At 43.3% G+C, this 25,580-nt stretch overlaps 1 protein-coding gene across 4 annotated transcripts in view; it reads left to right on the plus strand.

Annotated features, from left to right (window-relative positions):
* Window positions 1-25,580, plus strand: part of ARFGAP2 (ARF GTPase activating protein 2) — an 885,096-nt gene that overhangs the window by 169,681 nt on the left and 689,835 nt on the right. For all 4 annotated transcript variants that reach the window (XM_069623180.1, XM_069623182.1, XM_069623181.1 and 1 more), the window contains one exon: window positions 19,426-19,531. In XM_069623180.1, coding sequence (XP_069479281.1) covers window positions 19,426-19,531 — 106 coding nt within the window. The remainder of the gene's footprint in view (window positions 1-19,425; window positions 19,532-25,580) is intronic.

Here is a 25,580-nt window from a genome sequence, read left to right on the forward strand (position 1 = left end):
CAGGTTCCCCCAGCCAGGCTCCAAGGGGAACGCCCCATGGATGAATTGGTCAGGGATGTTTGCCTGTGCTTTTCCACCAACACCTCTGATGAGGAAGGTGGTCAACAAGATACACAGGGAATCAATGACGCGCATCCTAGTTGCTCCTATGTAGGCGAGACAACCATGGTTTCCACACCTACGCAAACTGGCGGTGTGCAACCCCATCAAACTCCCGTGCTGGTACAATCTACTCTCCCAGCACGAAGGGCAAACAGTGCATCCTCAACCCAACTCGATGAACTTGGCAGCATGGCTCCTGAAGTCAGAGTTCGGCCATCTCAATTTACCCCAGAGATGTATGGATATCTTAAAGGTCAAGAAAACCTAACACAAGGCACTGTTACTTTGATAAGTGGAAAAGATTTGTTATTTGGTGCCAGAATAAACAAATCAACCCAATTGATTGTACTCCCTCCAATATTGTCACCTATATGCTCCACCTACTGGATGCAGGGTTAGTATTTAATTCACTCAAGGTACACTTGGCGGCGCTGTCAGCCTATACCACCTCCCATAACAAAATGTCATGGTGGAAAGTGCCAGTTGTGAAAGCCTTTATGGAAGGGGTAAAGAGACTCCACCCTCCAATTTCTAACCCACCACCGGGTTGGGACCTTAATGTGGTGCGTGATAAACTCATGGGACCTCCTTTTGAAACCATGCATAAAGCTAGTCTCAAACACCTAATTTATAAAACTGCCTTCTTAGTAGCCATTACATCCATAAGAAGGGTCCGTGAAATTCAAGCTGTGTGTGTGTGTGTGTGTGTGTGTGTGTGTGTGTGTGTGTATATATATATATATATATATATTTATTTCAGTAAAAAAACCTTTGTTTAAGGGACGTTATGGTTACAAGTAAAGTTTTAGCAGTGCACAGTGGTGGCGCGAGGTATGGTTGCTTAGCTTACCATAACTGGCAAATTTCAGGGGTTTTTCGGTTTTACTTGGAACCATAACGTCCCTTGAACAGTTTTTTTTTTTTTTTTACTGAATTTCATAGGTTTTTAGTAGCGCAACTTAACCATAACATCTCTTTTTAACAAAGTTTTTTTTACTGGATATACATTTTCATAGTGCAAATTTGATAGATGTGTACTAGGGTTCCCTTACTTTATATACAATTAACTTGGAGCATACCGAGTCCCCGCTAATGATTTTGATGTCTGCGGACGGTCACGGACGACATCAACACTACCCAAACAAGCAGGGGGTATTTGAAATTGTTCTATCATACCATATAAACACTACGGAAGTTGAAAAAGCAGCACATATACACATTATATATATTAATAAGTAAGCAGTGGAACCTACATATTTAACACATCAACCAGCCATTGAAATATGATGTGTAATCAAATAGAGTATACTATAACAAAAAAGATATACCTCCAACATAATTACCTCACAGAAACTGCAGAGCTAGAAGCAACAGTAGACCTACACAACACAACTTTCCAGAAACTAGAAAGTAAACTTCATTTTTTCTATATATTGCTCTACTTTGTGTGTGAGGTAAAGTATAATTAATATATTTTTGTTTTTCACACAGAAATGTGCAGTACTTTGGAGTGGCTGGAACAACATTTTCCACATGAGGAAATGTCTGAAGAGAGTGATAATAATGGTAGACACTTGTCAATACAAGGAAATTAATAATCATTACCTAATTTCTTGTTATGAAAATCTTTCTTTTTTTAAAAAATGTTTTATTTTTTAAAAGCCATTAAAATGTCGGCGGACAGCGCGCCTGTCTGGCCTGTCCGTAATTAATAAAATGGAAGTGTCCTAAGGACACTATACCTGTCTGTACCGTTCGCAACTAAGATGGAACTGTCCGTAGAACAGGCGCAGTGTGCGGGATGTCCGTATATAAACAAAATTGAGGTGTCCTAAGGACACTATACCCCGCTGTACAGTCTGCAGAACATCTACGCACATGTGCACCCATACCCAGCTCTCTCACATACCCATACGTCCTGCAAACATTGCACCTGTCCGTAACTGTCCGTCTCACTTGTGTCGCTCTTTTGATTAGTTTCAGGACCCGAACACTGTCCGTAGAACACCCATGTGCACGACCGCTCCTGTGCATTTGTTGTTCTGCGCATACCCCCGTTCCCTTGGCGGATCCCACCCACGCTGAGCGTGTGTCCTAATTTGCGGACTCTGTCTGGATGCTCAACATTTTAAAAGAACCTATTTAGACAATCCAAATTATTTTACAGTAAAATATCACCATTTCACATGTCCTAGACAATGACCCTGGCTTTCCACATATTTTTTGTAACGTTTTGAACGCTTTTGAGTGTTTGATATTTTCTCGAGGCGCACCCCTCCACCCCTATAAAAAGCCACACCCCAGAGCTGATCTTCATTGTGCTTCTGGCTCATTGTTGCTACATCAGCCTCAGCACCACCCCCAAACCCACAACCACCTCCTCCCCAAGGGTCTGCAGAGGGGAACATGCGTGAGGATGTAGAGAACGAGGATGAAGAGAATGAGGTGGAGGAACGCCCTACTACCAGCACTCGCCAAGAGTCTTGGGTGTGGCGGTTGTTTACCGTTTATGGTAACGTACCAAAAGCACGTGCGGACAAGGTCACCTGTAACCAGTGCAAATTAGTGCTGAGTCGTGGAAGACGTGGTTCATACAGCTTTGGTACTACATCCATGAAGCGACACCTAACTTCGTTCCACGGTGCGGACATTCGCAAGCTTGTACCTTGTGATAAAGGTAGTAGGTTGAGTTCCTCCCCAGCATCCTCCACTTCCGCTCCTCTCACCACAAAAGACACTCCTGTGGGAGAGCGCATCCCTCCAGCTGCTTCACAGGCCATTTGCGATGCTGTTGACCCTTACCTTTCAAGGGTCACAATATTGTGTATGTACTGCGACGCAGTACTCTGCAGGGGGGAGAGCCTTCGAAGTGCTTTCGAGACTACGGTCACGGACCACCAGAATATATGCTACCTACCTAAATAAGGCCCAACCTACATCTTCCTCTCTCCACCTGCCCCTTCTTATCCCCGTGGTTGGTGTCCCTTCCTTAACCTCCTTTGCCCTCCTCTCCTAGTGTGCTGTGTGTAAAACATAAATAAATACATTTTAAAAAAAGCCAAAAAAATATAAAACAAAAATCCCCCAAAAAAGGCTCTTTTCAGAGCCTCCTTTCTCAGTTTAAAAATAGAACTTTCCAATAAAAAGTGCAGGTCCCTGTGCATTTTTTAAAAGTCCGCGGACAGTCTTAGTACAGAAACATTTTTGGGGTGCTGCCCTAGCAAAACCAATGCACTTTTCTCTGGGATTAAGTGGTGGCTCTGAAAAGAGCCTTTTGGTGGTGTTTTTGTGTGTTTGAAAAACTTGGAATCGTCAACATCTACTGCAAAATAGGACTGTAATTCCAAAAAAGGTCACAATGCATTTTGTACATTTCTCAGACAAAATCCGATTGCCAGCATATGTAAGATGGACTCCATCTCTGCAAAAAATGAATGTTCTTCGAAACATAATATTTTCATTGTGCAAAGAGGACATGCCAACATCTCTTAGAAAGGCACAAACAGCCTTATTGACATTGCACCTCGCTTTCTCCATTTGTGGACCAAATGAGGAAGAATGCAGCCACATTTGTCTTTGCGCAATACGAGAAAAAATTACTTGGGAATTTGGAAACATGTCCATGACCTTCTCAAGTCTTTCTTTCATTGCAAATTGCAAAGAAATTCCAGACACATGTCCTAAACTGTTCCCTCCACAATGAATTCTAATTATGTCAGGATGACGCTCCGTCTATAAAGTAGCACAGAGGTACCAAGTCCAGACACTTCATTCCACGCACTCCATGCCAGTGCACTTCCACATGAGGGAATCCAAGATCTGCAGATACACCACAACGTTCTGCATGCTCCTCCAACCAATGTATCCATGAGTCTCCTAAAATCCAGATGATCTGTTTTCGAAAACCCACAGCCATAGCTATCTCTTCTTCTCTCAGGAAAAAGATGTCCTCACTAAATCTCTCTTTACACAACACACTCACTAAACTTTACTGACCAATCCCTAGCTCCGCTCATTCTCTTTTGCATGCCTCTCCACCCCAGAATGCCCGTATGTAATACGCGCTGTCCACAGACTACCGCCATGTCCGCGGACATGTAGAAGATCTGAGCGTGGTGAATGTACATGTAAATAGTGTTCCCCATTTCTCCCTTAAGGTGGGCTCTGTAAAGAGATGTTTTTTTGTTGTTTTTGCAGATGCCTGACAGACACCTGTTCTTTTGTATTTTTTGGGGTTTTTCTTCTTACTTTACTCCTAAAATGTTCACATAACCTGTTCCAAAGCAACCCTTACATTCCAAAAGAACATGGCATTTCCCAAAAAAGATAAACACCATCTGCTTCAAAATAAGCAGCATTACTCGAAACAATATTCTCATTGTTACCGAAAAACATACCAGCTCTTAGCATGAAAGCATGCATGCCTCGATTGAATGTACACCTAGCAATGCTTTGATCAGGACAAAAAACAGAACTGTTGTCCCATTTTGCTGTAGTAAGTAATCCAGAAAAAATTACTTTCGCATTTGGAATGATGTTGATTACTGCCTGAACCTACTGTTCCAAATCTGCCAACAAAGTAGGGGAACTCGCGTAGCCCAAATGGAAAGCACCATAGTGCAAAACTACCACATGGGGATTGTTCATCCTACACATATCTCTATAAACTTGGAGAATTGCCTCTACATTGCTGTCAGTCACCGCGCTCCACACCATCTCCACTCCTCTAACGTCGAAATTGTTTACCACGTGCCTGCATTGAGAATACTCCTGTAAAGCATGCACAAACATATCTCCGAGCACCAACACCCTGACTTTCTACACCTCTGCCATCTTCACTACACACACACTCTCTTTCTAGACAAATCAACAACGTCAACATCTGATTGGCTGACCCCTACAGTCCCCTTTCCATGCTGGATTTGCTGGAAAACCCTATATGTGGCATGCCCTACCCGCGGACAGCTGCGGTGTCCGCGCGGCACTTAACTCTTAGCCAGCCCTTGTACCCTTTCCACATCACTCTCTGTTCCATTCCCTCATTGGATACAGCTAAGCAGTCACACAACCATCAACCAATCACATTCAAGACCTCTACATCAAACTCCATCATCAGAGTTCCGCACTTCAAATGTACCGTTGATCACTCTGAATGCAAGTCTCATATCATTGGAAAGCACCTACTACAAAAACTACTGTACAAGGCTCGAAGATTTCTACTTACAGCTCCGTGCTTATCCACATGCATGATTACAAAGTACAGGTATGCATATTTTATTCAGAGTACACGTACAACTCTTATGATTCCATATAAACAAAGTAATGCCACTAAATCTGCATAGCCAATACATACATGCCAACACTCCCGATTTAATCGCGAGACTCCCCATTTTTCAATGAAAAATCACACTATTTTTTACTGACTCCCGCATAACCTATACATACATGCCAACCCTCCCGATTTACGTGCAAGACTCGATTTTTCGTTAAAAAATGTCACAATTTTTTTACTGTCTCCCGCCTAAATTAATGCTAATCCCAATGCAATCCTATGAGAAAAATAAATGTTCCCGATTGCTGTGGTGAAATCTCCCTCTCAGGTGCTCCCAATTTTTCACATGTCTAGTTATAATATGACATTATTCACATTTTTCTCATCTACTATAATGACCTATCACTTCCAAACCTCTCTGCTATCTATAACACAGCTGTAAAAAATCAAGTGAATTTCATGAATTTAAAATTCTACTCATTTGCAAAGCATGTTCAACTAATATACTGTAAATAACATATAAAGACTGCACATAGTCAAATGAAATGCATGCATACACTGATCAAATATCAAACAAGAATACTACCACAAAAACATAAAAATCAACGTGTACATTAACATCAGTGCTATAAACACACAAAATTACTAACTTCTTCCTTTTACAATTGCAGTGAAGACCACTCTCCTGAAAATCAGCAGCATCTAAACTACAAACAACATATCCGAAGAAACCTGCTCATTCCACAAAAAAAGTACATACAATACTACCTTTATATTCTTACTGTTCCTCAAAGACAGTGTGGTTGATTCATGTAATTGGCGCACCAAAAATAACATCGATTTCTGAGCCATTCTGCCCACAAAATCCGCATTTATTAAACGGGGATTAGCAGGCAGAATGGCACACAAATCCCCGTTTTTTTGGAACACAAATAACCTACTCAACCTTTAGAATATTAGTACTACAAAACAAAGAACTGTTTTAATTTTATACCATTACGTTTACTATTAATGCTTCTGCTCACCACTAGCTCACTTTCTACTCTTATCTGAACCGCAGTGTAGTAACATACAAACAGAAGAATAGCCTTCCCAACTCATTGTAACTGCCCAATGCACATTCACACACCACCACATACATCTTTCCCCTCAAACTCATACACACAGCACACATACATTGGAAACAAACCAACCCATACCTTCTTTTTTTTTTTCAACATTCCCCAAAGAATGCCTACCAAAAAGCAAGTCTGTAGAAAGCAACGCAGAAATGAAAATAAGTGTCCAAAATAAGCGTCCATCTTTACCAGAGTTTTTACAAAACGTTCAAACAAAACAGCTAATGCAGTCATTTAACGAAACAAAAGAAGCTTCTAGTACAGAAACGTTGTTTCCTCTATCAAAATGTAAAACGAAACAGAAAGTGACTAACAAGAATTCAACTACCACTACTGCTAACACTGCTCCTATAAATCTTGATGTAGTGGCAAGTAACCATACCAAAAAAGTATTTTAGCAAAAATGTTCCGCCACAGAGTCCTTCAGAATCTGATAAAAACAGGAGCAAAATCATGCACAACCTTTAAAACTTACAGTAGAAAATGAATTCTAGAAGCTCTCGTAGACAGTGCAATCCTTCTCAAAAGGAAGTTATTTATTTTAGTTTTAAACAGGATGAAACCACTAATAAAACTAAGTACTAAACTACAAAAAAAACTTCTCAAACGCAATGTCAACAAAAATAACTTCTTAAATATCTGTGGAGGTGAATGGAGTCAAACCGGAAGCACAGAACCATATTTTAATGAAGAAGCATACAAACAAAACCAAACAAACACAATTGCCATCCATAGCAGTGGACGAGGTTATGAAAAAATGAATAATACCATCATGGAACAAGAAACACTGCTTACAAAAATATCCCCAGAAAACTCAGAATTACCTCTCCATTCGACTGAACCAGAACGTCCAGTATACAAATGGCCGTGCACGTCAATGTGTAACATTCCCAACAAATCTTTAAAATCTTTATGCCAGTTCCTCAATCAGTATGTGAAAGGTAAAGACAAAATGAAAGTGCTGCAAAATATGGATACCTGTCCAGTGCGCAAATACACAGGACTACAAGGCCATTCATTAGCCTGCATTTCAGGGCCTATTTGCGAAAGCACCTTCCATTATATCAAAATTATATCAACACATCATTCAACTATAAGAAATCTAGTCTATAAACTGTACTATGCTAAAAGTCCTGCTTTAGAACTAGCCAATTTAAATAACACTCTTCTACATGGTACACCCAAAGACCTACAAGAAGAAATCGACCGTATCCAGAGAAAATATTTTTGAAGTGAAAGCCACTTACAAAATGCAATAGCTTTAGAACAGACTAGCAACAATTCTGCACATGGCAACCTTCTACTACACACATACAAAAAGGAAATACTAAAATGTAAAAGTACATCCGCTGAAGTACCAAACCGTGTGTGTGTGTGTTGCCGCAGAACTTTTTACAAAAGTAACACAAAAACTATAGACATAACATACAAAATAGAAGAAAATGAAGATTCCAAATGGTTTGAATTGGCTCTCTACCTTTTAGCAGAAAACAAATCTGAAATAAATGACCCCTTAATACTTTGCAGTTACTGCACTACAAAACTTGTCAACAACCAAACTCCTTCACGTGCTATCACAAATAACTTTGAATTATTACCACTACCAAAACACCTGCAACAACTCAATTTATATGAGAGGATCATAATTCAAACAGTACACCCATTTCAAGCAATAATACGCCTTCAACCAAAAACATCAAAATTACCTCCCTCTGAATTGGCAAAGTAGTTTTTTTACCGTTAGATCTGACAGAAAATGTGCACACTCTAGGAGTGCAACGTCCAATAGAGCAATCTTTGATTGTCTTAGTAAATGGTGTACCAACAAAAGACAAAAAAATTTGGCAACAACTTGTGGACTTACATAAAGTTAGACAAGCCTTGCAATATCTAAAAGAAAATGATGAGTACTACAAAGAAATAAATATTGAAGAAAACTTAAGAGGAACAACTGAAATAATTCAAGAATGCCAAAATTACAAACCTATACTGCTATACGTCGGTGGTGAAGCTGTTTCAGGAAAAACATTCTTAATCAAAATCATCAGCAAGTTCCTTCAACAATTGACCAACAACAAATAGTCAGCTGTTGTAACTGCCCCCACCGGTTTAGTTGCCTACAACATAGACGGTGTCACTTTACACCGAGTACTACTCCTTCCAGTAGAACACAAAAACAAATTGGACTATTACAAACTTTCTACAGAAGCTGCAATGGAACTACGCAGAGTATTAAAACAAATGAAAATGCTACTAATAGATGAAGTGAGCATGGTCTCCAACCTAATGTTGGCTTTGATTCAACTCAGATTGCAAGAAGTACTTGAAACAAAGTACGAAGAACTCCTTGGAGGAAAACATTGTTTTCGGAGATCTTCAATTGACACCAGTGAAAGGTGAACCTATTTTTAAAACCTTAGGACACAAACTCTACCGTAAAACTGTTGGCAGCATAGGAAATGTCAACCTTTTGGCAACATTTCCAATACAAAGAATTAACAGAAAACATGCGCCAATCTGCAGACCTCACCTACGCCAACATTTTAAAAAGTATTAGAGTTGGTGTACTATCTCAAGAAGCACAAACAATATTAAAAACCCGGCACATCCATGCACTTTATGGCGATAACTCATGTGCTACTGATCTTATGGAACAATTAACGCACACAGTTGTCAATTGTATGGCCTTAATGCCAAGTTGTTCCAAATTCAAAAAACTGTTAAAAAAAGAAATGCAACCAATAATTGAAATTTGCTCCACAGACACTGGACGTACATGGTATGACACTACCAATGTGTCAACAAGCCACAACAAGACTAAATACATTAGAAAATTATTTCTTCAACACAGCTGGGTTGGAAGAAAATATTATCCTTAAACTGTACAGTAATGCTTAAACGTAACCTTGACGTGCAACAAGGACTAGTTAATGGAGCACTGGGTACAGTTGTTGGCTTTCAAACATATCCACGTGACAACAGCATTCAGTTTGTCAATATTCTCTTCGACAAACTTTCAGAAGTAAAAAGGATAGTGTTCTCAACAGCTCGATTCCTTCTCTTCAAAGACATGTTTGTACGCAGAAAACCATTTTCTCTAACTCTTGCATATGCAGTCACCATTCATAAATCCCAAAGTCTTATCCTAGACAAAGCATTGATAGATATTGGTAACAGTCTTTAAAGAAGACATGACCTACGTAGCACTATCACACTTGCGTACACTTGACAGTCTATTTCTAATCAACTTTGATGCAAGTAAAGTCAACGCTGATATTCCTTGCATTCTAGAATACAATAGACTACGTTCACTATACACCCCCCACCTAAAAGCATATCCTGTTCCACAAGAAGGAAAACGTTGTAAAAGAAAACTAATTCAAACTGAAATGCAACAGAATCTGACTGCAACTCCTCCAAAGAGAGTAAAAGAAGCTAATACTTCATCAATTACCATAACCAAAGAAGAACCTATTAGTCAAAGTAACTCGGGTACTTCTTCAAAGGAGCAACACACACTCCGAAAAAATAACTTGGACACAGAACTATCTGGTCCATTCAAATTTTCAAATGTAACTGGTGTAAGTTGTTACGCAAATGTAGCAATGAATATTCTATTTCAATTGCCATCAGTTGTTGACAACATTTACTTACACAGTACAGACCAATTGTGTTTGCAAATGTTAGTCCTTCATAGAAACGCAACAAACGATCCTGACAACATGTATAGTGTTCATGGAATAAGACAAGAATTGGACTACTGTGCTGGAATGGTGAAATTCACTATAAACTCACAAGAATATCCACAAGAATGTCTAATGTACTTACTACAAGTACTGGAAAACAAAAACATACCTATAAGTGAAATCCTCCATATTTCATACATGTGGAAACATACATGCACTCTCTGCAACAATGTGACACAAGAACAAATCCCTAATGAGCGCTTCGTGTATGTATCCATACCTAATTGTGAATCCATTCCATTTCAGCAACTTGTACAAAATGCAAACCATGGCAGATTATGTACTACCTGCAATTCAGATAATCGCTCCACCTTACTAATACAAACACATAGTAACTACGTAATACTAATTCTTCTACGTTACAATGCAGATGGCACCAAAAACAACTACAAGTTGACTGGATTCACACACGGTCAAGTATCACTTGGTAAGAAAACCTCCACAACAATAGGTATAATCTACCACACAGGAGCCACAACCAATGCAGGTCACTACAATGCATACATTAAAAAGAAATGTGGATGGTTCGAATGTAATGATCGTACCATTACTCTAAAGCAGAGATTAGCTGCAAATCTTACAAACGCTTATTTAATCTTCTTAAGACCAAAATTTGATAACTAATTGGTACTTCAACATTAACAAATATTCAAATAAACTATAAACAGTTAGAATACGCCAACAGGTATCTAACTGCTTCAGAAATCTGCAACAATCCAACAGAGAGAACATTAACCAGAAACAAGTGAACACTGAAAGGAAACAAACAAATGGACTGTAACATAACAAAAAAAAGTTTTTTTTTTTTTTTATCCGACAAGGATTTTTTTTTTTCCTCTAGACCCAATGATTTGAAAAACAAACACACTGAGCAAAATGCACAGTACACTGGTTTGTAAACCAAATATGAGGCTCCAAAAAAAAGCTGAAATGTCTAATAAGTCTTTATAGAATACATACACTCACATGCTCTTTTCTTTTATCACAGAAATTGAAAAAGAATATTTCCTCCAGGTACCAAACTCATGTGGAAAATATATCGAATCTCAACAAATGAAACTAAGTATAATTTCAAACATGTGATAGATATTCGAATCTATAGGTGTGATCTATGGCTGTGATATGGTGCAGCGGTTGTGGTCAGGGCCTAGAGTCTTGGGTGTATAACCTACGGCCTGCGGCCATGCACCCAAGACTATAAACCCTGGCTACAATCACTGCACTAAATCACACCCATGCTACCTTATAACTTCAGTACTTATAACTTTGGTCTTGGGTGCATGGCCTTCGGCAAGACGCTAGGTCCTGGCCACAACCAACGCAGCATATCACACCCATTGTGGTTTATAACTTCAGTGCAAATAAATTTGGTCTTGGGTGCATGGCCTTCTGGATGGATTTCACCAAACCGCTGCTCCTGCCGCAAATTTGGTGAAAATCCATCTAGCGGTTTCCCCTGTAGCCGTGCGCAAAGTTTTGCCCCCATTCAGTCTATGAGAAAAAAGATTTTGCGAACCCCCCCTATAACTTTGCCCCCTCGGACCAAACCTCACCAAAGTTTGCAAAACAATTCAGAGTGGGCCATATACTTTTTTTTTGCGAAGTTTGGTGAGGATTCGTCCAGGGTGGAGCGAAGTTATAAGCCGCCCAAAAAGTGCTCTGAAGCAGCCAAGGGAGAAACATTCTTTCGGCAAACTTTAGTGATTGGGTTTAGTGGCAGGGTCAGGTAGATTAGGTTTTGGGCAGAGGTATTTATTTTTTTTGTTTGTCTTCCCGATGACAGACGAGCACCTTAGTTAGTTTCAATAGGTATGGAACACACCGATAGCAACAGGGTAGGATAGGCATTTTTTTTATTTATTATTTTGAGTAAACGTGATAGAAATATCCAGTCTGTGTCCAACCCCTCTTCCGCCCCACCACAGTACCCACGCTCACTGGGGCTGGCTGAAGGCAGCCTACCAATCACTGTTAAGGGTTCAATGCAAAGATTTAGGCGGCTAGCCAGTCCGGTTCCCCTCAACTTGCCACTCGGGCCAATCCAACTCAAGAGGATGAGAGAGGAACACCCATGGTGCGGATACATGTCTAAACCATCATAAACCAATATGAAGGCTGCCATATGTGGGCTCGCTAAGAGCCCATGTGTGCAGAATGGCTATTTTAGGCATGCTTTGTGGTTGCCTAGAAGAAAGGAAGCCCCTAGAGCAAAATGGCCAAGAGTAAGGCATAAAAAACCTATTCGAGGGGATTGTGTCCTCCGACGTATTCCACATCTATGACAGGTGATGGCCGCAGCTCTGCTGCGGTCATTACCTGCCATAGATGTGGAATACGTCTGAGGAACATCCCATCGAAAGAACGTTACCAGATAGGGTAAGTAACTTGCTCTTAGTACCCCACTGGGGGTCAGGGGTAGGCTGGTGGCAGATATTTAGTGTTGGCTTCACCAGGGGTGCAAGGTGATGTACCTCATTAGTAGCTCAATGTACGTTTTATAGTATCCGTTAGTACCCCAATGGCTACCATACATTGGGCTACCAATGCAGTACATCACCTTGCACCCCTGGTGAAGCCAAAATGAAATATCTGCCCAGCCTACCCCCCAAAACCAATGTTGTGCAATAAACTCGCCCTAGTACAAAAGTGGTGGAACTTAAATAACCCCTGTCATACGAGACATGTGGGCCATATTCTACAAAATGGAGATAAAGAGGGGGGGACTTCAGCAGAACCTCCAAAATAAATCTGAAAACCCTAAGCAATAAAGGGGAGCTAAAGAGTAGGGGTCCCACGGAATGAGACTGCAGAACTCCCAGAAATGCAATTCTGCTCTAATAGTCTGCACCATTAGCATATATTTTGTGTGAAATTGATCCCTTCACGTTTATAAAGGTATTTCAATATTATAAAAGTTCTCTCAATATATCATCTAAACATCAATGCATAGAAGCATTGTATAATCTGAGGAGGGCACTGACTGGATGGCGAATTGTTGCTAGTAAATTCCTCACACGTGAATACTTTTACTGAGCCACCGCTGTCAGCACCTACGTATTACAATGTCTCCCAACAATAACTGACTGTACCAATAGTTCATCAAAAAGCAATGTCCACTAACCTGGTCAGAAGAGCAAAACTGAGACGCTAATGAAAGCTCTCCTGGGTCACCCTTACCCCTCCAGCAACATAAACTGCTTGAGGGAAAGAGACACCATGGGAAACCCTCTGTGGAAGAAAACCCTGTTGGCTGCGGGCTGGAATCTACTTCTGCGTCTTTGACAAATGATGGTCCAGATTCCACTCTCTTCAACTCACGGACAAAAGCTTATGTAATGCTCGTCTCAAGGCGGAGAGGATAGTTTCAACTAAGAATCAGGGTAACAGAGAAAAATATAAATAAAGTGCAAGTTACACAGATCCCAAAAGAACCTCTCAGAAATAACTACATCTAATACCCAGATGTCAGCCATCAATGAAGTCTCTCCGTCTTCAAATACTGCTGCCGATCTCTCATCACTGCTGAAGTATCAAATAGGATCAGTGTTACAGACAGTCCCACAGAAAAGAGAAAAAGGAGAAAAGTCTAGAAATAGGATCAACCTTTCCTTTCCTACTGAAGCAATCAGCTGTCCAAATCCATAGCACTCTGGCCACGAATCAGAAAAACAAGGACAATCACCTGTCGAAACAAGCAAAAAACACGTGAAATAAGAATAAAGAATAGAAAAAAGAAAGTTGAAAAGATTAGCACAAATGCCCCCTACAAATACTGGAATGCCCCTGAACGTGGCTAATCCTTCCTGGGCACCCGCTGCTAAGAAAACCGCTGGGAACCTCAATCTATCAGGACCCGCCTACGAGGCTTCTCAGATCAGAGAGCTGTAAGTAAACTGAGCTTCCCAAACTTGGTAAGCGTTCTGTTCAACTAGTGGATGCTCATTCTAAACATCACAAAAGAAAGCAACAGATCAATAAACCTCCCAAGAAGAGACAACCACAACCAGGAATAGAGAAGAAATTCTACAAGAGTCTGGTAACAAACTTATGGTGCGTTTTTGGAGCGGAGTAGTAACGAACTCTGCCTTCGGCTCCCTCCATGGATAAAACATTGTGGGCGGAGCCATCCTCCTCCTTGGCTCCTAGGCCACTAGAACTCTCTCTCTGCTTCCCTCTTCCATCTTGGAAGGAAAAATTGTGGAAATCCGAGATTTCATCATAACAGTATGCCCCCTTCCAAGGGCAACCCCACCCGGTTTATCCGGATGACAACAATAAAATTGTCGAATCATCCCAGGAGCATGGACTGCGGTAGCTGATTCCCAGAAACGGTCGGCTGGAAAATATCCTTGCCAATCCACCAAATACTGTAGTCGGCCTCGATGGTATCGAGAATCACAGATTCCGGCCACCTCAAATTCCAGGCCCTCAGTGGTCGATACTGGCGGTGGATGTGCATGTATCTGGCGACCTAAATCGGTCCACCACGGCTTTCTTCAACTGGGAAATGTGGAAGACCGGATGGATCCGTGCCCAAGAAGAAGGTATTCGTAATCTTTAAACTGCGGCTCCCAATTTCTGTACCACCACAAAGGGACCAAAGTACTTGGGCAAAAGCTTTGAAGAAACCAGATGTCGAGAAAGGAACTTAGACGCCAATCAAACCTGATCACCAGCGGTAATTTTAGGTGCCAATGTTCGATGGCGATCCGCAAAGCGTTTCATCCGATCCCGAGCCGCCAATAGACTAGACTGAGCTCTTGTATGATTTTCCTGTGTTTCTCCAATCAAGGCATCCACATCAGGAAATGCAGAGCCTGATCCTAATCCAAAGGGAAAACTAGCAGGATGAAATCCATAGGTACAATAGAAAGGACTAGTACCAAGGGACCCATGTCGAGTGTTATTATAGGTGAATTCCGCCTGAGCTAACAGTTCTGTCCAATTGTCTTGTGCAGCTTAAATATCGCACTGGAGATAGCCTTCCAAAGATTTAGGCGTTCTGTCTGGCCATTGGTTTGTAAATGGAATCCAGAACTCATGGCTCGATTGATATTCAAATACTTGCATACCTGCTGCCAATATCGGGAAATATATTGTGGTCCTCTATCCAATACAATGGTCTCAGGTAACTCATGCACGGAAAAGATAGATTTGACAAAAATCCTTGCCATTTGTGCTGCAGTAGGGATTTTAGAAAGGGCGATGAAATGAGCCATTTTAGTGAAGTAATCAACCGTAACCATCACTGTCGTACATTTGTCGGAAATCGGCAAATCTACAATAAAATTGGTCGAAATGATCTGCCATGGGTTATCTGGGATCGGCATCCTGGACAAAAGTCCAGAAGGGGCCTGATGAGGTGTCTTGGATTGTGAACAGATATCATAGGCAGACACATGTTCTTTCACATCTGTAGAGTCCTGCCCACCAGAAATGTCTTTCCACCAATTCTATGGTGTTTGCAATACCCCGATGGCCTGCTGTTTGAGAATCATGACAGAATGCTAACACCACCTTCCGAAGTGTATCAGTTAGAATGAATAGCTTGCATTTCAAATATCCACATCCATCAATAATAGTTAACCCCAATCGCTCAAAGACCAGAGAGTCCTTCTTTCGGAGTACAAAGGTAGCACCAGTAACGGACTTCAAGAAGTCCGAAATATCATGAATAAACCGGGCTTTAGGAAAGAGGGGTTCAGATCTAAAAGTAGACAATTTTAGCACTTCCTTCCTGTATAACGCATCTGCCTTAAGATTGACTCTCCCAGGGATTAACGTGAAGACAATGTTATACGGGGAGAAAAAATGGGCTCATCGAGCCTGTCTACTATTTCTAGTCTGGGCATACTGTAATGCCCGAAGATTGTAATGATCAGTATGGACTTCTACCGCATATGAAGCTCCCAACAGTAAATGTCTCCACTCTTCAAAGGCTCGCTTGATTGCAAGCAACTCTTTCTCAAGCACTGTATAATTCAATTCAGATGGAGACAGTGTCTTGGACAAATATGCCACAGGGCATTCCACTCCCTGTCCATTGTCTTGAAGGAGAACGGCGCCCAAGGCATGATGGGACGCGTCCAACTCCACAATAAATGTATTGCCTTGATCTGGAGTAGGAAGAATAGGGCCTACAGTAAAACGAGTCTTGAGAGAATCAAATGTCTCCTGTGCTTCAACTGTCCAAAAAAAGAGTTACTCCCTTCTTGAGTAAACATACCTCTGTCCAAAAGGAATAGGTTGGTCGGGAACTAATTCCAACACACGATCATCTCAACGATGTGGAGGAAGCTCTGCATATTCGGAATGAGAAAACACTCTCTGGAACTCGTGATAGGTTTCTGGAATTTCACAAACCTCATTTAGAACTGTAATTGTCTGCGCATGCTCTAACTGCATGGTCGACGAGTGAAAATCCATTGCTCTATTATCCAGACGGTACTCTAGACAGTAGTCTGTACCCAGAAATGTTTTTCCCGCGGTCCAAATGATATACGGGTTGTGTACCTGAAGCCATGGCAACCCCAAAATGACGTGGTAATAGGCAGTATAGATAATGTCTAGCATCTAAGTCTCACCATGGGATTTGATGTTCATCTGAATCGGTGTGGTTTGTTCCCGAATCGGACCTGATGTTAAGGGACTACCATCCACCGATTCCACTGGAATCGCCACAGTGTTGGCTACCCTTGGTATTCCATTCTGATAGCCCATAGTTCATCGATACAATTTCCAGCGGCTCCACTATCCACCAAGGCCGGAACTTGTAAAGAGGTGGTTGAATTCCAAGTAAAGGTGATCATCACAACCACCATAGGGAATCCATCCTCCTCTGTCACCAAAGATGTAAAGAAGACTTGGAGGAACCTCTTACTGATTCCCGAACCGCGGTTCCTATACCGGTCGGGTTCGAGCGTTTCCCTGTCATCTAAGAGGAGTAATCAGACAATTTGAAATCCTATGTTCCTTCGAGCCGCAATACATACATAGTCCCAAGGAGCGGCGTCGCTTGCGTTCCTCTGGAGACAGGGGACCTCGTGCTGTTCCGACCTGCATAGGTTCATCAACAACAGGGTTTTTAGAAGTTGATGGTAGAGGATCCGTTCCACTTCGAAACCCCCGATGCCTTTGCTTCTCCTGATGTCTTTCTTTGAGTCTATAATCCATCTGCATGACCATGATGATAGATTCTGCTAAATTTGCAGCACGAGGTACTCGTGAAATCTCATCTTCCAGTTCTTCATTTAAGCCTCTTCTAAATAAAGTAAGAAGGGTATCATCAGCCCAAGATATTCCCGCAGCCAACTGTTTAAAAACGGGTAATGTAGGTTAATAAATCCTGAGACCCCGGATGGAAATCTAAAAGATTTTCCTGAGCTGACAGTGATTTCCTGTCGCCCGAACATGGTCGTTAGACTATTAAGAAATGCCTGATAGGAATCTAAAATAGGATTATTAGAAGTCAATAAAGGTGTAGCCCATGCCAACGCAGGATCAGTAAGGTGGGCGATCATATGTCCTACCTTATCTCTATCATTATGAAAAAAGGCTGCTTTAAAGGTAAACTGTACCGTGCATGCCTCTAAAAACGCCTTAAATTTATGAGGGTTTCCATCATACCGGCCTCCTAATAGAGGTCCCGGTGGTAATTCGGAACGACTAGGAGATCTCACCATCTGTCTTATCAGTGCATTCTCCTGTATTAAAGCCTGCACTTTGTCCGTCAAAGACTGTACAGCCGCAAACAATTGCTTTGTCTGATCCATGTTTGGGAAGTATGTCTCCCTATGTCAGCCCCTTCTTTTAGGCGTTACTAACTATTACAATTTCTCCCAACAATAACTGACTGTACCAATAGTTCATCAAAAAGCAATCTCCACTAACCTGGTCAGAAGAGCAAAACTGAAACGCAAATGAAAGCTCTCCAGGGTCACCCTTACCCCTCCAGCAACATAAACTGCTTGAGAGAAAAAGAAACCCAGGGAAACCCTCTGGGGAAGAAAATCCTGTTGGCTGCGGGCTGGAATCTACAGATCCCAAAAAGAACCCCTCGGAAATAACTTCATCTAATACCCAGATGTCAGCCATCAATGAAGTCTTCTAGTCTCTCCGTCTTCAAATACTGCTGCCGATCTCTCATCACTGCTGAAGTATCAAATAGGATCAGTGTTATAGACAGTCCTACAGAAAAGAGGAAAAGGAGAAAAGTCTAGAAATAGGATCTACCTTTCCTTTCCTACCTAAGCAATCAGCTGTCCAAATCCGTAGCACTCTGGCCACAAATCAGAAAAACAAGAGCAATCGCCTGTCGCAGCAAGCAAAAAACATGTGAAATAAGAATAAAGAATAGAAAAAAGAAAGTTGAAAAGATTAGTACAAATGCCCCCTACAAATACCGAAATGCCTCTGAACGTGGCTAATCCTTCCTTGGCGCCTTCTGCTAAGAAAACCGCTGGGAACCTCGTCTACCAGGACCCGCCTCCGAGCCTTCTCAGAGAGCTGTAAGTAAACAGAGCTTCCCAAACTTTGTAAGCGTTCCGTTCAACTAGTGGATGCTCATTCCAAACATCACAAAGCAACAGATGAATAAGCCTCCCAAGAACAGATGAACACAACCAGGAATAGAGGAGAAATTCTACAAGATTCTAGAAACAAACTTGCAGTGCGTTTTTGGAGCGGAGTAGTAACGCACTCGGACTTCGGCTCCCTCCATAGATAAAGCATTGTGGGCGGACTCGTCCTCCTCCTAGGCTCCCAGGCCACTAGCACTTTCTCTCTGCTTCCCTCCTCCATCCTGGAAGGAAAAATTGAGGAAATCCGAGATTTCTTCATAACACTACGTTACATTTTAATAAGCCAGGTGTAATATTCTGGACCAACTAGTAGGTGTCAGATTATATAAATCCTGTGAATGTAAAATGCATACAAGCTGCAGAAATACTGTTATAAGTAAGTAATATTTGTCTAATGATGTTTTGCTCTGTGGGAAGGTTAAAACATATTTGTTAAAAATCGCATTAGAATATTGTCTTTTAGAAGACTGTTTGAAAATCAGGAACCTGTGGTTTTTGATTTGATAATAAGACACTTCTTTGCCGATAATGACTAGAGGAATGGTGGCTGCTAAGGATCCATTACAAAATGCTAATTTTGGATCTAAATTGACTTTTTTGTATTTTAGCCTTCACGCACATGGGACATTGCACCCTGCACAGATTCAGTGTCTGTGCCGTCTTCTGGGGAGTCTGAGAGGCTGGTGAAACCTGAAGAGAACAAAGATCCTTCACGTAAGTGTGGTGTAGTCACACATTCTTTGATCCTGAGCAAATGTCCGTTCTGTTCTTGACCACATTCTAGCCTTGTCAGTACTAAACAATGCTTCATCATTTCACCCGAATCTTCTCATCCTTTCCTGGGCCCATCCTTTCATCTCATTCTGGCCCATTGTCTGACCTGGTTGTCTTGCAGAGAGGCTTTCAGAGTCCTGGTCTATCCTTCACCTACCTTAAAGGCATACTCTGGTAAAAAAATTTATTTAAAAAATAGATAGGCCACATTAAAAAAAAAATACTAGCATCCTCCGTTTTAAAACTTCCTATGTAAAATTTTTATCGAAAAAGCAAGCACAGGGGCGCCGCCATTTTGTGAAATGGAGGCCCTCCTGTGCTGGCTTTTGCGGCACTAATGAAGGAAAAGCCAGCCAGCTGTAGTAAACAAAGTCTACCGCTGGGTGGCTTTCCCTTCATTAGTGCCGAGACTCGTAGGACGCGGACCGGAGACTTTGTTTACTACAGCTGGCTGGCTTTTCCTTCATTAGTGCCGCAAAAGCCAGCACAGGAGGGCCTCCATTTCACAAAATGGCGGCGCCCTTGTGCTTGCTTTTGAGCTTAAATATCTCAAAATTTTACATAGGAAGTTTTAAAACGGAGGATGTTAGTATTTTTTTTTAATGTGGGCTATCTATTTTTGAAATAAAATTTTTTACTAGAGTATGCCTTTAAGCCACAGCCAGCCTATGCTTCAGTAAGTCTTGTCCAGTGATTTATTCTTTGCCAAAAATGTTATGGGCATTGCACAACAGAGGGCCCAGACTCCTTAAAAAATGCTGACCTATATAGTTTGTACGTGTCTTTCTCGAAGAAGTAGCTACTTTACCATTTTATTCCAATAACATGAGATGTTTTAGTGTGTGAAGCCGTGCCGCCCTTCACTGCCTCTACAATGTTTATGGTATTACATCTTCTTTAGGTGGGATATTAAAAACAAATGTTGGGCTTGGACACACAAAGCAAATTACAACTTCCAGAGAAAAAGTTAAATTAATTATGCTTCTCTACAATGTCCAATTCAAAACATAGCACGTGGGAGTTACGTGTGCAGCAGCCTCGCCTGAGCGTTCACCAGCACATGTATGATGTTGCTAATGCATAGTATTTTTATGCATGTTAACACTTGACATTGTTAACATTTACAACTTTGGGGACCAAGAGTCCCAAAACATCAAACCTGTTAGTTCATGCAATCTTTTTCGGCTCCTTTTGACAAATTTTGATGTCATAGTAACCTTTTCCCTGACTTTGGGCCGGGAGGATCGCTCGGGTGCAATGCACTCGCCTTGGAAGCAAGACGACGTGGAGCAACACAGGTTCGATCCCCGTGTCTGCGCTTAGAAACCTCTGGGTATTAAGCGCATTATAAATACCAAATTACAAAAGTACAAATTACTTGTTGGTGTCCTTAACTCTTTTTCTCTCCAGTAAGTTTTAATGTAAAGCATCCCTAGAGATTGTAATTAATGTGTACATGTGCAGCTGCATTAGTTGCCCAAAAGAATACTGGAGCAGTATCCTGACAAAGTGCTACATTTTTCTCCCTGGATGTGTTTTCTCATCCAGACAATTTAGCTCTTCAGTGTTGATGTGGTTTGTTCGCAGTTTAGCCTTTATTATCTTGATGGCTGCCACTTGTTCCCTGACCAGGAACAGAATGGCTATTTTTTAAAAAAAATGTTTCTGACCTGGCCATTGTGTTGGTAGATATTTTGGTTCATGTTTAATTGTGGTAATGAACATTTTGCCAGGGGTTCCCGCATGAGCTCTGACTGAGTTTACACGCTTTTTCCTGTATCAATGAGATCTGGGTATGCCAGACACCTCAATCCACATTGTTTTGTGTGGGGCGCTGGCGTCTCCTTATTGGGAGACCACCAAATGTTCAAAAGGTGCTTGGGATGCGATGTGGGTCACTCATAGCTCTGCGTGTGTATTTTTTTAAAATACTGTGATTTCATAGAAACCGAATAGATAACTGTACGTTTGGTTGTAGACCTAAAATAAAAATATATCTCGGCATACAGGGAGTGGGAAATAAAGGAACACACCATTAAGATCAAAATGTCAAAATACCAAAATTAGGTTGACCTAAATTACCAAGCAACCTTTTTGTTTCTTTGAAACCACTTAGCACTGTGTGTACCTGTAGAGACCTACTATACTCTGCTTTCCCGGAAGTACCTGGAGGATGAGGTGATGCTTAAGATTCTCCTGGAAGCTATTTATTTAAATGTATTATGGGCCTAAAAGCAAAATAAGGTACAAAATAATGAACCCAATAACAATCAGCGTGAGAATCTGTATTTAGGAGGATGACTGAGAAGAGGGAAGATGAACCTTAAGGCGCAAATGAAATTTGTGAAGGGAGGGGGGGAAGCACGGATGTCGGGTGGCAAAGCATTCCAGTATTTGGGGGCTAGAAGGGAGAAGGAGCGTAAGCGTGAGGGAGCACAAGGAGGTTTGAGAGGTAAGGGGATGAAAATGTTGAGAGCAAAGACAATGTGAAGGAGAGTAGAGGGAAACAAGAGAAGCAAGATATAGGGGAGCCAAGGCCATGATAGCACGAAGACGATACAGAGAAAATTAAGAAGAGAGTCGTAATGGAGAAAAGAGATGGAGAGAAGATAGGGTGTAATAGAAAGGACAACTTTGTTAGATCGACAGGTATTTTTTTCCAGCGTTTTTTGCTGAAAATGTCCAACCGAAAAAAGTATTGGGGAGGGACGTAAGGGGGATGTAAGGGTGGGGAATAGCGTCTAGATAATAGGAAAATGAGGCTTGTAAGGGGACCCCCCTGCCACCAATATAAAAAAAAGTGATTTGTTTTTTCGCAAAAAACTACACGAAGAAATACCTGGCAATGTAAGAACATAGAACCTGCATGCTCTTCTATTGGATGTGAAAAAAGAAAGCGAGTTGCGGAATTGAAAACCAAGCGTGGAGGAGTGAGGTGTGAGAAAGGTAGTCCAAAAAGCACGGCATATTGGTAGTCAAGACGATAAAGGATGGAAGAAGTAATTTGTATTTCTCCAGCATGGGGTCTGGCATGGATTCACATGCTCATGAATATTCCCCGTCGTCAGGCCAGGAATCCTCGGTACAGAAAAAAATCAGTATCAGTTTCGTTTCTATCTGTCTTTCCTAGTAGTAACCAATTACTGATCTCTGGGTCATACTGCCCCCAGCCAATGACTGCCCTCGCCCTAAGCCCCTCCTCTGGCAGCCATCCTCAGATTTTTACCGCACGTTCAAGTGTTGGGAGTCCTCGTGCTAAAGCTCTCGAGCTTTTGCTGCGTTTTCAATGAGATTTTCTCATTTTTTGGTTAAATAGAGCCTCAAGCTCCACCGTTTCTATATCTGATCAGCAGGGACCCGTTTCGGATTTTTCTACGCCCCTCAAGGGTGATGATTTCGTCGAGTTCCGCTTTTGGAGGAGTACAGAAGTTTCTGAGGCCTACCTCGGACATGGCCCAGGAGAAAGTAAGCTCGACGCCCGGGAAGCTGTTCAGGGCTTGCCCTGGATGCCAGCTACAGAATGTGTTCAAGGAGGACGAGCATTCTTTATGCCTCTGTCTTCATGAGGACAAAACGCACGTGGAGGAGGACTGTGCGTTTTGTGGGAACATGTCGGAGCGGACCATGAGGGATCGCCATCTTCGTCTCGACAACTGGCTGGAGGGAAAGTGCCTGTCAGTTGAAAAGAAAAAGAAGTCCGAGCGGTCTTCTAAATCATGTGAGGGCGCCCCGGCGACGGGGGCCCAACAGAAGGCTAAGCGCCGTGAGTCCACGGGAGCGCTGAACGGTCGGGCTCCTCGGCTGCCAGGCAGGGCGCATCCTCCCCGGCGCCATCAACCACCAGCCAATGCTCTGGCTCGGGTAAGAGGAAATCCGAGAACCTGGTTAAGCTTCTGTAGAGGCCCCGGTTGAGCTCGAAGGTTCCAGCAGAGGGGGAGCGAGGTGGTGACCCTCCCCCCAAGGTGAAGGCCTCAGGCGCACAGACGGTGGCGAAGGCTTTGATTCACCCAGCTAAGGCCTCGATTGAGGAAGTCGCGGCGGCCCTGGCGCAGCCTGTGGAGGTTACACCAATGGAAGCCACCTCGGGGCCCAGAGTTTCCCTGCCACCGCTGAGGGAATCCTCTTTCAAGTCCATCCAGAAGACCCCCGTGAAGTCCCCGGCGGAAAAAGAGGCCGGGGGGGCGGTGGCCATCGTGGATACGGACACAGCCTCCGAGGAGGAACTGATCGAAGTCTTGGAGAGCCACAACAAGGGCATGGAGGAGGCCCAGCCCGTCGGGAGGGATCCCGACGAGAGCGACGGCGGCGCCGACGAGGTTCCAGATCAACCGTCGCGCCCGTTGCAGCCAGTGCCGCAGGATAACTCGGCGGCCATTTTGATGGCAATACAATCCTTATGTACGGAAATAAGGACGAGATTGCCCCCTACGTCCGACAGAGGAGCCAGAGCCAGGCCCGTCGGGAAGTCCTCCACATAAGAAGAGAAGGACACACCCTCCACCGCCTTTTCAACCCTCATGGCCTACTCAACCCTCGCTCCCCGTCCTCGGTCCATGGGGATGACACGGGTACGGACACGGCCACGACTGGTACGGATGACGACGACGGCGGTGACGACGGGACGGACCTCCCGTCGTCTCCCCCTCCTCGGGCTTCCCCACCCGATGAGATTGGATCTTTCCACGCTATGATCGCCAGAGCATCCGAGCTTTTCCAGCACTGCCCCGAAGAAAAGAAAGAGGGGTTCCTTTACCAACGGCGCGAGGCCAAGTGGAAGACGGTCCTCGCTGTGCCTCTGCTGGATGACATCTGGGACGAGGGACTTTCCCTTCTCAAGAACTGGTCCACGACGTCGGAAAAAAGGGACCGCTACGAGAAGTAAGTACCGGGTCCCCGACGTGGCCCCCTTGTGCCTTAGGGCACAGCCGACCCCGGATTCGGTTGTCTCTGCGGCGGCCAGAAAAAGGCAGGGGGACATCGGCCTCAACATCTACTTCCCCGCCGGACGGCGAGGGAAAGAAACTGGCCACGATGGGACGACGGGTCATCTCGTCGGCAGCGACGACGATTAAGGCGGCCAACGCCTTGGCAATTATAGCCTGCTACGACAGGGAGTTTTGGTATATGATCGCCCCTCTGTTGGACTTCCTACCGGACGACAAGAGGGCGGAGGCCCTAGAAATCTTGCAGGAAGGCGAAGTGGCGTCAGACCACGCCATAACGGTGGAGACGGACATCGCTGACACCGGTTTCCTCCAGTTGGGCAACAGCGTTTGCCTCAGACGGCGAGGATGGCTCAAGGTGACGGATTTCCGCCAGGACGTACAGGCCAAGGTGTTGGACATGCCCTTCGACGGGAACAACCTGTTTGGGAAAACAGTAGATGTGTCCCTTCAAGCCATCAAAGCGGACACGGAGACGGCCTGGGCCCTAGGAGTTCTCCAGCAACGACGGCCGTCCTTTCGGAACACTGGAGGCAAGCAAGGGGTCTCCAAAGGTTCCGGCGGCGGCTCCTCTACCTACTGTCAAGTGGCCTGTTCTTCGTCGCAAGAAGCCTATAGGGGACGAGGCAAGTCGGGTGGATCCCGCCGTCGTCGCCAGGGAGGCCAAGGCGGCAAGGCGACCTGAAAACAAGACTGAACCGACCGTGGCGTCGGGCACCCACCGAAGCACCCCGGTGGGAGGCCGGCTGACGAAGTTCGTCAGCGTGTGGGAGTCCATCTCCACCGACCGTTGGATGCTGGATGCCCTGGCCCAGGGGCACGCTCTCGAGTTTCTAAAGAAGTGCACTTGCGTTCCCCCTGTGGCGAGGAAGGAAAATCGCATCCCTCAACTACTGTTGGAAGTAAGGGCGATGCTCAAAGGTGCCATCGAGCTTGTCCCAAAGAGGCTTCGGGGCTCCGGAGTTTACTCAAGGTACTTCCTCGTAAAGAATAACACAGGAGGATGGCGTCCCATCCTGGACCTGCGACGACTGAACAAGTACATC

The sequence above is a fragment of the Ambystoma mexicanum genome, chromosome 11 (assembly GCF_040938575.1).
Source record: "Ambystoma mexicanum isolate Mex_15411 chromosome 11, UKY_AmexF1_1, whole genome shotgun sequence".
Taxonomy (NCBI): domain Eukaryota; kingdom Metazoa; phylum Chordata; class Amphibia; order Caudata; family Ambystomatidae; genus Ambystoma; species Ambystoma mexicanum.